The following is a 16,788-nucleotide window of genomic DNA, read 5'->3' as shown; positions in this document are numbered from 1 at the left end:
CCAGATGTCTAAATGTGAAGCATCCACTTGGCGTTTCCACTCACTACCAAATATGGTAGTGAGAGGAAGCCCTCTGGCTGGCAGTGGGAGAAGATGGAATGAGATGGATTTTGTCCGACATTCTGCAAATATTCTCATTGATGGAACATTTGATCTCAATACAGTTTTCTGTTCCCAAAAGTATAATCTGTTATGAACAGTGGACTAAGTGTGGTAAACTTTACCCTTTTAAAAAATTGCATTGCACAAGCACATTGCACACGCACACTTCAAAGAGGAGGCGTTTCCCAACGGAAATATACAGATGTATTCTAGAACGCACAAAAAGGATTTTGCTAGCTCTCGCTTGGCTCTGCCCACCTCCTTGCTTCTTCTGCCCACTATGACTCATTTGTTCCCATTGGAAATGACAGGCTGTGGTCTATCTTTGTTTAGTTATGAAAGTCTTTGTCATGGTTGTGATGTGAAAGAATGCCAGATTGACCTGAAGTGTTCTGGTTTATACTCCTCAAGTTAGACGGCAGTGTTACTGTAGCTAGTTCGCTGTATTCTCTCCTGTGACTGATTCAGCTGCGGCCTATAAATAAGCACATCTCTGATGAGCTGAGGAAAAGGGGTTAACCCCAGAGACCTGGGCCTCCCTCGCCTGACCTCAATAATGGAGCAGCATCCTAACAACAGGGAGCACAGCAGAGAGAGCAGGTAGGATATGGTTCACTATCCATCTGGAAAGATCACTGCACTATCATATCTCTAGGTCACTGTAGGACCCTTTGTAGCACTCTCTACTATGTGTGCCCAAACCTCAACCCCTGTCAGCTACCTTTTCCCCTCTCCCCTTTTGGTCCCTTGGTCATTCCTGGTCACAGAGGGAGGAAGAGAAGTGGCGTGCCCACCCATGCCTGTCTTTTATAAGACAGATGGCAGAGGTGTTGGGATAGGCCTTGATGCCTTTGTTCGTGCCTCTGTAAATCATGGCCTGGAATCAGCAAAGCAGCTGAAGGAAAGTTTTGCTTCCTCAAACAGTGTTTTTCTACCATCAAAGAGTGCTCCTCTACCTCTCGCCTTCGCCCCTCACTCTTGCACAGCATTTGTCTGTCTCCATATGTCTCTTTCTCTCACTCTCTCTCACTCACACCACAAAGCTGTCCCTTCTCTGGGAACAGGGTCTGTCCACTGATGAGTCCATTGTGAGACAGGTGTTGTTTTGTCTATTGGATTAGATGGACTGTGAAAAGAGAGAGGGGCTGAAAATGTCAATTTTACACACCTCTGTACAGTACTTCAGGGCCCAGAGAATATTATCATTAGGCTTTTTGAAAGCCTCATATGACTCAGCACCAGAGACAGTGTTACTGTAGTACTGGGAGTGCAGTGAGTCTGTTCCAATAGGGGAGTTGTAATGTTGCCATGATACTTTCATACTGGCCCTGGCCTTGTGCACTTGTTGTTGAAGCACATACTGTAGAATAAAGCTTATTTGGCGCTTTCTGACTACTAATTTTTCAGGTGTGTACAATACACCCTTCTATGTTATGAATGCTGTATTTGTCATTGACCTGAACTTGCTAAATAATTGTCATTCAACTCTGCTAAATGTCATATTATTGTATGATAGCTAACTTTTATATCTCGAACTAACCACATTTCCCTGAGTTTAACTTACCATCGTCATGTTTCTGTCCACTCACTCAGAACGGATATATTTGTGTTCAGTTGCACAGAGCACTTATACTTTTTCCATGCTTTGTTGTACAGTGATGTCAGACAGAAATACCTCTTACAGTATTTCTACAATCGCTACAATCCAGGAACAGAGCAGGTTGGTGGGAAAGCACAATTTTCCAACATTGCTCTGCTTTTAACGGCAAACCTTTTGCTGTTGCCTCTCCGTGTAAACCTCAGAATGATGCCACTTTGCCGGTGTGCCTCTACATCACTGAATTGACATTTAAAAGAGGAACAGATGGCTATAATAATCTTGGGGCCTTGAGTGTGGTGCCAAAGCATTCATTAGGAAAAGGAAGGAAATTCTGTTTGTGGCCAAGCCAAGTGAACACTTTTTACCTGTGGAGGGTCATGGTCCCTAGCCCCACCAGTGGGTCCTGGTGACTTTCACTGATTATACCTCTCTGCAATTCATCTTCCATAGCAATGAACATGTGATGTCACCCACCCCACTGGTCACACACTGGTCGAATACACATTGTTTCCATGTCATTTCAATGAAATTATGTTGAACCAACGTGGCATAGATGTTGAATTAGGGTGAGAGTTAGGGTTCTGAACATGCTCCTGAAAAATTCTATCACCATGCCATAAGATTGCTAAATAGCTAACATAATGGCTACATGGACTATCTGAGTTGCCTTTGTATTTTCTTATTGTTTTTGTCTCTATGCACACTCACAGGGCCCTACACACTACACACACTGATACTCCAACACACAAACACTCACACCATCGTTTGCTTACACACACACATAATAAGCACATACATTTATACTGAGTCTAAACACACCTACTCAGATACAATCATCATATACGCTGCTGCTAGCAAGACAGCCATTTCACTATGCTTGTACATGTGACATTAAAACTTGGGCCTAGTGGAACATTTGTTACAGGAGAGAAAAGTAAATGTAATCCACTAATGCCACCTACATGCGTGTAACTGTTCTGCATACCCTAAAACCCACCCACAGTATTTGTTGTTCCAGCACGTTTACCTCTCAGCTCTTCTACCTCTGTGTACCCCATCATTTAGCAACAGCCTGAGGTATTTAGCTCCCTTCCCTAGAGGCAGAGAGGTGATGAGTTGTCCCACAGACATTTATGGGGCACCGGGAATTATTCACTCAAATAAAGTAATTACCCAGTACTGTCCCCTCGTGAGGTGTTGTGTACATTATGCAGGAACTAATCACATAGGCCTTGTTTACCTCTGAGGGGATTGGATTAGGAAGCGGGCGATGGCATTTTCAGTGGCGAAGGGAAGAAAGATCCCTAGCCCACCAACAATTTCCTCCTTCAAAGCGGCATTAGCGGCTCCATTAAAATCCTGTCACCCTTTTTCTTTACGTCTGTCTGTGGCGCTGAGGAGTAGAGAAATCAGTCATTCAAATGCTAAGTGACTTCCTCTCCCCTGTGAATATTAGAAAGGAGAGTATTGCTCCATCATTTACCATGCAGCACACAAAAAAAAGAGAAATGAGACTATGGTGTTTTGAATATATCCCCACCTTCGCAATATCTCGTCACAAGCCAATACCTCTGACTCCTTGACACCTACAGAACGCTGCAGAGCGTCACTCTTTATTAAGACTCGGCTGTATACATGGGCACATACCTAAGGTTATATAAGTGAGTGTCACACTGATTTCATGTGTTGGCAGTTTTCAGAATTAGCATGAAAGCCTCACTCCCCCTTTAAGATAGAAAAAACACCTTAACATGGCATTAAATTGATGGCCAGGGTACTAAGTTTGCCTCTGAGCATAGTTGTATAATATATTTAATTGGAGCAGAACACAGGTTTATGCATAGGGTAGGTCCGTGGGTATAGAAATATCTGTTCCATGTATTATAGACTATATTATTTGATTCATTCTTTCTCTTTTCACTTGACAGGTCACAGACGGGGGCACCATTAAGCAGAAAATCTTCACCTACGATGCTATGTTTAATACTAATTACTCTCATATGGAGGACTACCGCAAACGGGAAGACCTTGTCTACCAATCTACAGTCCGGTAAGCATCAAAACCAATTACTGTTAGTTTGGCCCTCACAGTTTATCATGAGGGTGCATTCTGAACTCGGAACAATTTGTTGTTTTTAAATGTAAAAAAAAAAGCTTTTCCTTGAAAACATGTTTGTTTACTAGCCTACCTGTTTAATTTGCGACACGGTTAGCCTCAGTTGCTGGGACCGCTTCTACTTGTCCCAGGATACTGCCAAACCCTAAAGTCTGAAGAGCTGCTGCTAGGTGAAGCAGCTAGCCTAGCGGCTAGCTATCAAGCTGGCCAGGTTTCCTTGGCAGTTTGAACACAGCCCGCGACGCGGTTAGCCCTTTTGTGGCTGGGACCGCGGATAGTACCGGGCTTGTGGCTGTTTAAATCCCTGCTGTTTGTTGCTGTTTCCATCGGCCATTGCTACCATCATGCAACCAAAAGTTAAAGTAGGTTGGAGTAATGGAGAGGACAGTGTTTCGCTATCACAGGTTCATGATCTTTTAAATAAACAAAAGATGTCTACAAGCAGTTGTTACAGCAACAGGAAAATAGCTTCAAGAGCTTTGTCCAAATACTGGTGGACTCAACTACCAAAATAATGGATGATCTGACCAGAAATGTCCAAGACCACAAGAACCGTTTGCAGTTCTCCCAGGAAGAGGTGGATGTCCTGAAAGAGATGACAACAAACTGTAAGTCCACGCAAGATGACATCAGCACTGTCTGTTAATCATTATTACAGATGACTGGGAAAACAGCAGTGTTGTAAGTAAAAGCGCTTTTAAAACACTACTTAAGTAGTTTTGGGGGGTATTTTTGACACATTTTATTTATAAGATAATGCACTTTTTACTTCATAAATTTTCCCTGATACCCAAAAGTACTCGTTACATTAGCAGGATATTAAAATGGTCCGAATCATGCAATTACCAAGAGATCACCCTGGTGTGCCCCTGGCTATCTGGAAATGTAAAACAAATGAAGATTGTGCAATTTGGTTAATATAAGGATTTTGAAATTATTTATACTTTTACTTTTGATAATGAAGTATATATTACCAAATACATTTACTTTTGATTCTTAAGTATATTTAAAACCACATACTTTTACTCACGCTATTCCATAGACCTTTAAACTGCAGCCATTCATTATTGTGGTGATAATTAATGGCTGCAGTCATTTTTGTTTGTTTTTGCTGTTGTCCAAATAACATTTTATAGTTTATAAATTGTGTAGAAATGCAGTATGCCTTACCCAAGATTTAGCTATGGTACTTCTGCGAAGCGTTGCTAGTTCCTTCCTACTGTACCATCTGCTGCGGGTGATACTGGGCCTGGATGTGATGACCCCGATAGGGGGTCAACACATCATCGTCTTGGTAGAAAGAGGGAGGGGATAGGAAGTGGTTATGCTCAGGATGTACATTTCAGTGTTGAACTCTGACTGAACAGCTAGCCAGACCAATCGTTATTCCCACCACAGAGCTGCATATTTTCCAGGTAGTGTGGTTCAATTTTGGCACAGCTTGGGGCAGTACTACTGCATGGAGGCCTATGCTGCATGCATCACACCTCCTTACCCTCACACACATACTGTACATATACAGTCCTGCCGATGCCAGAATAAAGAGCCCTGCTGTTTATGCATGAGCAAGTTTTACAAGAGGGATGCGTTAGAAATCATCTGGCTCTTGTTGGGTAGATTACACGTTTGAGGAGTCCTGGGGACTGTCTTCCTATACCTTAGGTCTCAACAATATGGCTGGCATCTGCTCCCCTCCTTCTCCCTCTCCCTCTCTTCCCTGTCTTGCTTTCTCCCCACTTGCGTTCCTTCCCTCCATCCCTCTCTCATATTGGCACTCATTCTTTGTATAAAGGATTAATAGAAGCCCAGCATCAGTCTGTTACCATTTCTCTGTAATGTGTGTATGACCCATGCTGATTATAATGCATTTTTTTGTCTTTCCCTGTCATTATTCCAATAACTTTCTACCTCTCTCCTTCCCTGCCTTTTATTTGCTCCCCATATCATTCCTTTCCTCTTTCTTCCCACTCTTTCATCACTCCTTAGTTTCATGTTTTTTTCCTTCACTGTCTTTTAGGGCTACACGATACCACGTTCGCGATACGTACGTAGGTGCCAATACGATATGTTTTGCGATTCGATGCTGTGATTTTATTGCGATTCGATGTTCCAAACATATTGCTCAAAATGTGTCTTCTGCAGAGGGACAAGAGAGAGCCATGAGAAAACAAGTGTTTTGTATATACATTTTTTTGTATTTACTTTTTACCCCCTTTTCTCCACAATTTTATGATAACCAATTGTTTTGATCAGTCATGGAAATAAAAGTGCTGAAACAAAATTGCCTCCATATTTAAAAAGAAGATGGAGAACAAGCTATGAAGAAAAATACTGGAGTTTTCTTGCAGGTACAGCCAACAAATGCAAAAATAGTATTGCGATATTATTGTCAAAACGATACAGTATATAGTCAAAAATAATATCCCGATATGTAACTGTATCGATTTTTTCCCCCCTATCACTACTCTTTCCTCCACTCCTCCCCTCCCCACTTTTCATGTTCTCTCTCAAATGTATCTTTTATTTCTGAGCTACTGAGCATTTCCCGACTGAGTACGATGTGCTCAGAAAATCCCACAGTACCTTCAGGGGAGTAGTCATCATCAGAATGGACTATTTTACACATGTACTCACACAAGAATACAGACACAACTGTGCACACACACACACACTGACGCACTCAGTAGGATTTGAATCGGCGGACCCAGCATGTGAAACAGTTCGACGTTACCTGCTCTGACCTGTCTGTTTGGCGGTGTGCTTAGCCAGTGTTCGTCAAGCAGAGAGGTAAAGAGGCTACTGCAACAGTCACACAAGACCAGTCAGGAGGAATCTGAACTCTCCCTTAGGTATCCCATGCCTTCCTCTATGGCAGAACACAGAGCTCAACAGCAAAGAGGGATGTGGAACATAATCTCCCATTTCCACCTGAGAGGGGTAAGTCTTCTCTTCAAAGCCCTGGCATTCTGACAAATTCAACCGTATGACCACAAATGAAAGCTGTAACATTGTAAATTTAACAGAAAGCCCTAGATTCTCATAGAAGTCTGTCTTTTCCAGAATACAGTGTTAAATTTTAGGAATATGCTGTGCTTTTTCTGTCTTTATTACTGGTGTAGATTCATAAACAGAAAGGGAGGTCCCAGCTAGAATATCATGTTCTGAAAACCGAATTTGTTTTTAGAGCTGGGTGAGAGCGCGGTTAATTATTTTTTATTTTATTTAACCTTTATTCCTATGGTGTCTTGTATACAACCTTCCCACAACTTTCTGGGAATAGTTCAGGATAGTTGCTTAGCTTTGGAACATTCTCAACACATTTAATGCAACCACTGTGTCAGATTTCCAAAAAGCTTTACGGAAAAAGCAATAATCTGAGTACGGCGCACAGACACAAAAACAAGCAATGCAGATACCCGCCATGTTGTGGAGTCAGTAAAAGTCAGAAATAGCGTTATAAATATTCACTTACACTGATGATCTTCATCAGAATGCACTCCCAGGATTCCCAGTTCCACAATAAATGTTTGTTTTGTTCGATAAAGTCCATCATTTATGTCCAAATGCCTCGTTTTGTTAGCGTGTTTAGTAAACAAATCCAAACTCATGAGGCGCGGGAAAGTCATGGCGAAAGTTCAGAGGAAAAGTTCAAAAAGTTATATTACAGTTCGTATAAACATGTCAAACGATGTATAGAATCAATCTTTAGGATGTTTTTTAACATAAATCTTCGATAATGTTCCAGCCGGAGAATTACTTTGTCTTTAGAAATGCAATGGAACGCAGGTGATCAGCTCATGCCACTCTGCCAGACCTCTGGTTGAATCAGCTCTCATTCGCCCCTACCTCACAGTAGAATCCTCAAACAATGTTCTAAAGACTGTTGACATCTAGTGGAAGCCTTAGTGAGTGCAATATGACCCCATAGACACTGTATATTCGATAGGCGATGAGTTGAAAAAATACAAACCTCAGATTTCCCACTTCCTGGTTGGATTTCACTCAGGTTTTTGCCTGCCATATGAGTTCTGTTATACTCACAGACATCATTCAAACAAAATCTACATTACTTATATCATAAAGGCTTACTTTAAAGGAATAGTTTTACCCTAATACAGTGGCCTGAAAATAATGGTTTACAGGCCACATCAGGCCTGCAATGCACATTATGCTGGCTTGCAAGTGATGTGTAATTCCTCTTGGAATTCAGCCAGAGTTAGAATATTCAACAGTTGGAATTTTTTATTCACCCACAAAAGGAGACTACCTAAACCCTTTAAACTGGAACAACCATTTCAGTAACTGATGCAACAAATCTAACAAACTGAAAAATGTGTAAATTAACTTTAAGTAGAATACTGTAAGATGAATCAATCAATATACAGTACATGCAAAAACACATATATTAAAAACAACCATTAAAAAATATATCTGCAGCAGAGTATGCTGAGAAATATGATAACTATGGTCGTGGTTTTGATGAGAATGTTGTATGCTTCGTTCATAGCTAAGTTGGAAATGAGTAATTACCAGTTGTGAAGTCGTAAATACCAGTTTGATGCATTCACATGCTTTGAACTCGTTGAAAAACACTGATTGGCTAATGGCCAAGAAGCTGTGTCAACCATAAACTAAAAATCCAGCTATCATTCTTGTAAACAAACTACAGTGTTAAAAAAACATTAATATATAGCTTTTTATAAATAATGTTTTGTTTCGTTTAATTGCCGAAAATGCTTTTATCTTACAAAGTTAATTTAATTCCTGTATCAACACTAGAAATGTTACACAGAAAAATATAAACTAGGTTACACTGGCCAATTTGCTGTGTATCTGCTCGCTTGATAAAAAATAATTGAGTTGTAGCAATTGACTGATGTTGGAAGAGAAAAGTTTGAAAAGAAAAGGTTTTATTTTAATTTATCATAGCTTCATAAACAGGTATACATTGATCTAGGTTTGTTGTTAGAAATGTATATACCGAAGATAAGTTACCTCCATATTCTTCAATTTAAACCTGTAATATGTAAAGTTTTGTATTTTTTATGTTAAAATTAAAAAGCTCCAATAAATCACTAGTGGTCATCCAATATAATGCAACAATAACAATAGTGTGCCCCTAGCCTGCTTCAGAACTGCTGTATTTGCTGGTATTCATTTTCCCAGTCGGGTCAAATTTCCCGCCAGATTTTGTGGCGCACAGAATGAGTGAAGTGTTTTCTGTGAGTGAGGCGGCAGTGTGATAGCTTGCTAGTTGAGCCCATAGCCAACACTTGGCTAATGGCTATCAAAGATAGCTAGCTTACAGACATGGCAGACGTGAGGGGCAAAATACCCGACCCAACAGCAACTACTCCTCCATCTAAGCCAAAGATACAGATACATTTGGGGAGCGATAGAGCCTGGGCCAAGACGGAGTAAACCTCAGATTTGAGTTCACAAAGTGGAGAGAAGTAAGGAAGTTGAATGGGTTAAAAATCGACCCAGAATTTGCATTTTGTTCTGCTTAAAACCTCTACTGACTCCCCATCCCACATGAAAGTACCCATAAACAATCATTTAAGATGAAAAAATACATATAGCGTTTTGGAAATAAAACAATATACAAAAAAGGTCAAAATCAGAAGAAAAAGTTACTGTTAAAACCTGTTGTAACTACCCATCCCGTGTCTGACACTAATTAGCATAACGCAACGGACATAAATATCCCTAGAAAAAAATCCTATTCATGAAAATCACAAATGAAATATATTGAGACACAGCTTAGCCTTTTGTTAATCACCCTGTCATCTCAGATTTTCAAAATATGCTTTACAGCCAAAGCTAGACAAGCATTTGTGTAAGTTTATCGATAGCCTAGCATAGCATTATGCCTTGCTAGCAGCAGGCAACCTTGTCACAAATCAGAAAAGCAATCAAATTAAATCGTTAACCTTTGATGAACTTCGGATGTTTTCACTCACGAGACTCCCAGGTAGATAGCCAAAGTTAATCTTTTCCCAAAATATTATTTTTGTAGGCGAAATAGCTCCGTTTGTTCTTCACGTTTGACTGAGAAATCGCCCGGAAATTGCAGTCACGAAAACTGCAAAAAATATTCTAAATTAGCTCTATAATATCGACAAAAACATGGCAAACGTTGTTTATAATCAATCGTCAAGGTGTTTTTCAAATATCTATTCGATAATATATCCGTCGGGACAATTAGTTTTTCAGTAGGACCGATTGGAGTAATGGCTACCTCTGTATTATACGCGAGAGTCACCCTGGGAGCCATCAGGTGACCACTTACGCAATGTAGCCGCCTACGGCTATTCTTCAACATAAATGCGTGAAACTACGTCACAATGCTGTAGACACCTTGGGAAATACGTAGAAAGCATAAGCTGGTTGATAGCACATTCAAAGCTCAATAGGGACTCATTGGAACGCAGCGCTTTCAAAATATGGGGCACTTCCGGATTGGATTTTTCTCAGGCTTTCGCCTGCAACATCAGTTCTGTTATACTCACAGACAATATCTTTACAGTTTTGGAAACGTTAGAGTATTTTCTATCCAAAGCCGTCAATTATATGCATATTCTAGCATCTTGTCCTGACAAAATATCTTGTTTAAAATGGGAACGTTTTTTTTCCAAAAATGAAAATACTGCCCCTAGAGTCGCAATAGGTTTTAAGGAACTTGACAGAAAAATATTTATTTTCTTGATATTTAATTACTTTTCATTCATGATTATGTTTCATTTCCACTTTGGTAATGTTTCAGGAATGTTATCCAACTGATTTTACATTGGAAATGTTATCAAATAGTTCAGAGAACGTCAAGAAACAACATTTTTCTGTGGGAATTTCAGTACTTCAGCCTAACGCTTCCCAAAGGTTTCCTCATGATTCTATTCAAATTAACTTCTACAAACTGTTCCAAGAATGTTAAAAACAACATTCTATGGGAATTCCAGTACTTCAGCATAATGTTTCCTACAGGTTTCCTCTTGGTTCTCTATAAATTCATGTTCTCCGAACATTATGAAAAATGTCAATAAAGACCACAAGAAAACATTAGTAACATTCAAAGAACGTAATAAGAATGTTATTTAAAAACATATGCATTCCATTCTCAGCGTTGACAAAACTCTCTCTGGTTAGCTGACAACATCACAAAAACAATGCACGCACTTCAATGGGGCAGAAGTTTGTGTGTTGTTGTGATTCTGGATGGCCAGATAGCTAGCAACAATGACAGGACGCTACCATGTGAGGAATTGTAGGTGGCTCGTTTCAGCTCAATACATCTTGTTATTGATACAATGTCTTGTTTTGAGGTGGTTGACTGATGCTACAGCTTTGCAAATATGGCAAAAATTAGCTAGCTAGGTTGGTTCAGATTTTGTCCGATCTGGATCAGCCTTGATTTGGCTCAAACATAGACATGTATAAAATACTTATTTTCTACTTTAATTCAGAACATAAAAAGAGCCTGATTTCAATAAATTGGGATGTATTTATATTTTCAACATCTTGAAAAACATTGAAAAAACTATTTCAACATCTGTAAAATCAGTATTTTCAACTTTCATTCAGAACCGAAAATTAACCTGATTTCAACATCTGGAAAATAAGTATTTTTCAAAATCCGGAAAAGACGCCTTTTCAAAGTCCGGGAAAATATGGATTTTAAACCAATGGAAAATACATATTTTCATCTTTCATTCAGAAATGTCACCTAACTTCAACGTCTGGAAAATATATATTTTACATGTCTTTTCAATGTAATTTTGCTTACTGTGACTATTCTAGTTTTGCGGGGGAGACCTTTCCTGGTCTCTCCTAGGGTGGCAGAACAGCAAGGACTGGCCACGGTCATTGTGCAAATGTTTTTGTGTTCTCAATAAACATTGGAGCCTGAATATAGTTTACATGTAGTCAACAATCTAGGCCAACTCCGCCTGTTTTGCCCCATAGTTCCATGCATCGATTTTGTTGCTAAACAACCAACCCATCTATCCTTTATCTTGTTAAGCGTGTTCAAGTGTGTTGGCCGTGCTCACTAATTGGCCAAACCTGATCTTTATCTTAATTTCCTTTGAAATGGGGTCTGTTTGAATAGACTAGAATTCACAGCTTTGTATAGGTAAAAAACACGCGTTCTGTGTTCATTCTGGTGGCGCAGTAGACTAAACCATGAATAGAGAACAGAAGATCATATGACGCCTTGCCAGAATAAAAAATACATGTTAGAGCTAATTCATGCCTAAGCAAATTCATATCCATTTGTCCTATCTGTGCTTGTAGTTGAAAACAGTTAACACTGCTTTCTTAGTTTGGGTTATTAAAAGTCTTAGCAACCTTAATAACCCTGTCACGTTCTGACCCTAGTTCCTTTATTTTGTCTTTGTGTTAGTATGGTCAGGGCCTGAGTTGGGGTGGGCAGTCTATGTTTGTTTTTCTAGGTTGTGTTTATGTGTTTGGCCTGGTATGGTTCTCAATCAGAGGCAGGTGTCGTTCGTTGTCTCTGATTGAGAATCATATTTAGGTAGCCTTTTCCCACCTGTGTTTTGTGGGTGAATGTTTTCTGTTTAGTGTATGTCACCTTTCAGAACTGTTTCGTTTCATTCTCCGTTGTTATTTTGTTTATTGTTCTGTTGAATAAATTAACATGGACACGTACCACGCTGCATATTGGTCCGATCTCTCCTACTCCTCCTCAGACGAGGACGGCGAATGTTACAAACCCTTTCATTTCTGTTCTCAGAACACTAATAAAACCACTAGGAAAACCTTTTTGGAACCATAGTAAAACGTTTTCAGAACCTCCTTGCAACCTAAAAATTAACATTGCCAGAACAGACTAAATGTTCACTTCCATTCTCAAAACGTTTAAACAACTTCAGTTTTATCGGTCAGGAAACGTATGGCTTCATTCCCAGAACTAATGGGAAACCAAAAATGTACATTCTCACAACGTTCAGGGAACCAAATGTACTAGCTGGAGGGATTTTTTCTGTTTTTTCTATTGTCATCAACTGCCACTGGGCTTAGAATTAGACAGCTACTGTAGCTGCTTAACAAAATGGCAGTGATAAAGACCATAAAGGTAAGGACGAGTTGACTGCTTTTTGATAAAAAAAACTAAACCTTGTGGGAAAAGATGAATGACAATTAATATGTAAAAAAAATAAAAAATAAGACTTTATAGATTGTTTCTTCGTGTGCACAGCCTTTGACTGTTTATGTAACACTGTCATGGAAAAATAAGTTGAAGATGTTTGAAATGTAAATCCATCAGTCTGAATATTTAATAGGAATTACAATATTATGCATCATACTCATTTTGTACATCCTTTTCCCTTTTTCCCCATTCCTAAATCTGAAGAGCAAGACCCGCTGTTATTCTTCAAGAGGCTTCACAGACAGGCTCTTATTTAGGAAAATAACTTTGTGTTGTGAGGTTTCTCTGTGACCCTTTGCCACTGTTTCACCTATCTCTCCATGACTTGCACCATCTTGTTTAAGAGCTGTCTTTTCAGAATATTCCTCTGTTCTTGTGTGAGTTAGGCTCAAGTTAGCATCCAGTCTTGTGGACAGCAACAATATACAGCTTTGAGTATAAACACAGACATGGGCCAGATCTGCATATGTGTTACACATAGTAGCCTGCAAAGCCATCTCCCTCTCCCAGCACAAAGACTCAGTGTTCACATCAATGGCATTGTGTTTATAATAGGACTTTCCCCTTTCATGATTATCTCCAGAGGAAACAATGTCAGAGACACAGTGTGCCTCTGCCTTACTACCTTACACACCTCTCTATTCTCTTCATATCTCTGTCCTCTAGGCTAACAGTCTGTGTTTCTCATATACTTAAATCAGCCAATCCTCCCACTAGTCAGCCTTAATGCAGGGATACAGGGTGCTTACACTTCAGGCTAAGAAGAGCACAGTGAAGCAGAAGCCCAGTTCCTGACACCACGATAGCTGATTTGCTGAAGAGATTGTCTGGCTGAGCTAACAGGGCCTGCTCTGTGCAGTGTTCTGTCAGGACGACTCTCTCTCTCCCTCCCTGTCCCTGTAACACGGCACAGCTGGCAGGCATGGACAGCACAGCGAGGGCCACAAGAATAAAACACAGAGTTAAAGTTAGAGGCTACTCCCCAGGGAGGATTGATCTCTCCCTCTCTTTCCCACTCCCTCTCTTTTGCTTTTGCTGCTCTTCTGAGAGGCCATCGACCCTGTGTGTGTGTGTGTGTGTGTGGGGGGGGGGGGGGGGGGGTTGTGTTTGTGTTTCTAAAGTGTGAATAAAACAGTACATAGTATGTTTTTTTCACCTGTAATGTGCTCAATCAATTAATTATACACATTTTAAGTACACCAATGAATGAGGAATGACACAATTTTAATGCCAAAATTTTATCAGTTGCTGATTAATGAGCCATGGGTTTTAAGGCAGTATAGAGAACTTCTGGAAATGCTAAATGCTCTAAAAATACACTGTACTCACAATGCATCATGAGCAGATGAGCACCTGTATTGTTCTGCATGTTTTTACAAAAATATAGATAAATATCAAGGCACAAGGCGAGACCCAAATACAGATACAGGACGCAGAGGGTTGGAGTCTTACAATTTTTATTAATTCAAAGGGGTAGGCAAAAGAATGGTAGTGGACAGGCAAAAAGATCAAAACCAGATCAGAGTCCAGGAGGTACAGAGTGGCAGACAGGCTCGTGGCCAAGGCAGGCAGAAAGGTCAGGTAGGCAGGTACAAAGTCCAGAAACAGGCAGGGGTCAAAACCGGAATGACTAGAAAAAGGAGAATGCAAAAAGCAGGAGAACGAGAACAATGCTGGTTGACTTGGAAACATACAAGACCAACTGGCACAGAGAGACAGGAAACAAAGGAATAAATACACTGGGGAAAACAAGCGACACCTGGTTGCAGACAATCACAAGGACATGTGAAACAGATCAGGGCGTGAAAGATAAACTTGGATTTTATAAAGGATACTACCCTCCATAACATAACCTTCATTCCAAATCAAAACTCCAAACCTACAACCTGATTTTGAACAAAATCACCTGGAAGGATTCCTAATACCAAAAATGTGCTTCACAGCAAATGCTCTGGAAAACAAACCTGAAAACACCATCCAACCTGTAACTGAGTGAGTGACGTTCAGTCTGAAACTATTTTAAAGCCAAGAAGAAAAATATATTACAGTTTAATGTTTTACTTTATAAGGACTGAATGCTAAGTTAAGGCTACCAAGCTTGCAAGGACAGAACAGATAAAGCTTCAATTAGCACTGACGTTTGAAGTGAGAGGTGTCAAAGCCCTTGAGCCCAACAATGGCAGGAGAGTCTTAAAGCCTAAACCACCCAAATGCAGAGGCCTTTGAAGCCCCCTCCTGCTGTTCAGAGGCAATTACAATACAGTACCTGCTGGATGTAAAAAATTATAAGGTACGAAAAGAGTACAAAAATAAGGTCCTTATTGAAAGTCCAGAGATACTTTTTGCTGGCTATTATAAAAATGGGAACATAAGCAACTGTTACCGATGGTTGCAAACTCAAGATACTAGACAACGAGGACTCTGAGTCAGCCAATGTGAACGTGTACAAATCTGGAACAGTAATGGTATTGGGCAATCCCATACAGTTTCAGCTGGACTTTCACATTATCAAAGAGATAGCTCAGCAGGATAAGCTCTCTCTTGAGAAAGATACCCCCACCCCGAGCGTGTCAGACCAGACCTCTTCATTAAACAACCCCACAGATGAATAACCCCAAGCAGAAAGTCAACCTTTCAGCACAGAGTAATACTCACCCAGCTGGTAAGACCGGTGGAGCTGGAACAGCAGGTGAATACACTCCAGTCAGCACAAAAAATAGTCCAGCTCAACACCACCCTCTCAACCAGACCTGGAGAGCTGGAAGTGGATAGAGACATACCTGCACTCTGGACTGTGGTGAGACAACATCAACAGGAGAAAGAACAGGAGAAGGAGAAGAACAGAGCACTAGAGGAGAGGATCAGAGTGCTGGAGGAGAGGGTGAGGGGGCTGGCGTGTGACAGTGAACAACCCAGAGAGCTGGCCACCCCCGCATAGAAGCCAGCAGAACAGCCCAACTCAGCCCCGTATCAAAGTATTGACACCACAGCAGAACAGTCCACCCAGACACTGACCATATCCTCAACATCACAGCAGGTCAGACAAATGAAGAACTCCAAGCCCAGGCGATACCACCCCCTCTGAGCACCCCCCGTCTGCCACCCTGATAGCCCTCCTGACAACCCCCCCACACCCACTGAGGACATACACAAGCCGCAGATTGTACTCCTTATGGACTCAAATGAAAATATATACAAGAAAATAAACTTCTTCCCAAACACAGTGTCTAAACTCTGGTGTCCAAACACTCAGCGCGCCCTTGACCTTCTGTCTGAGGACCAACTAGGGTCACCCAGCCACATATTAATACACAAAGGCACGATCAACCTGAGAGCACAGTAAGAAAGGGTGGCCACAGCAGTCAACGGAGTTATTGAATAAGTGTATTATACTTTCCCCAATGCACAAGTGGTCTCCACCATGCTACCACAAAAATATTTTCACCCTGCTACCATACAGCGGGTAAACGCAAGTATTTCCCGTGACTGTGCCTCAAAACCAAAGGTTTACCTGGCCCTCCACTCCACCCTGGACTTGAACAGCCTTTACAACCAGGTCCACCTATAAAATGTATCAATCAAATGTATTTATTAAGCCCTTCTTACATTAGCTGATGTCACAAAGTGCTGTACAGAAACCCAGCCTAAAACCCCAAACAGCAAGCAATGCAGGTGTAGAAGCACAGACAGCCCTGCTCACCTTCGTCCGGACCCTAAAGGACATCGCCCTCAACCGCAACCACAACACCTCACACAGGAGCAACAGATCAATAAACACCCCGTTCAGACCAGCGGGACCCC

At 40.8% G+C, this 16,788-nt stretch overlaps 1 protein-coding gene across 2 annotated transcripts in view; it reads left to right on the top strand.

Annotated features, from left to right (window-relative positions):
* LOC139413449 (immunoglobulin superfamily member 21-like) overlaps nucleotides 1-16,788 on the top strand; it is a 260,296-nt gene that overhangs the window by 136,494 nt on the left and 107,014 nt on the right. For both annotated transcript variants that reach the window (XM_071160868.1, XM_071160867.1), the window contains exon 3: nucleotides 3,631-3,752. In XM_071160868.1, the coding sequence (XP_071016969.1) occupies nucleotides 3,631-3,752 (122 nt within the window). The remainder of the gene's footprint in view (nucleotides 1-3,630; nucleotides 3,753-16,788) is intronic.

This window comes from Oncorhynchus clarkii, chromosome 7 (assembly GCF_045791955.1).
Source record: "Oncorhynchus clarkii lewisi isolate Uvic-CL-2024 chromosome 7, UVic_Ocla_1.0, whole genome shotgun sequence".
Taxonomy (NCBI): Eukaryota; Metazoa; Chordata; class Actinopteri; order Salmoniformes; family Salmonidae; genus Oncorhynchus; species Oncorhynchus clarkii.
This window is presented reverse-complemented; position numbering and strand designations above follow the sequence as displayed.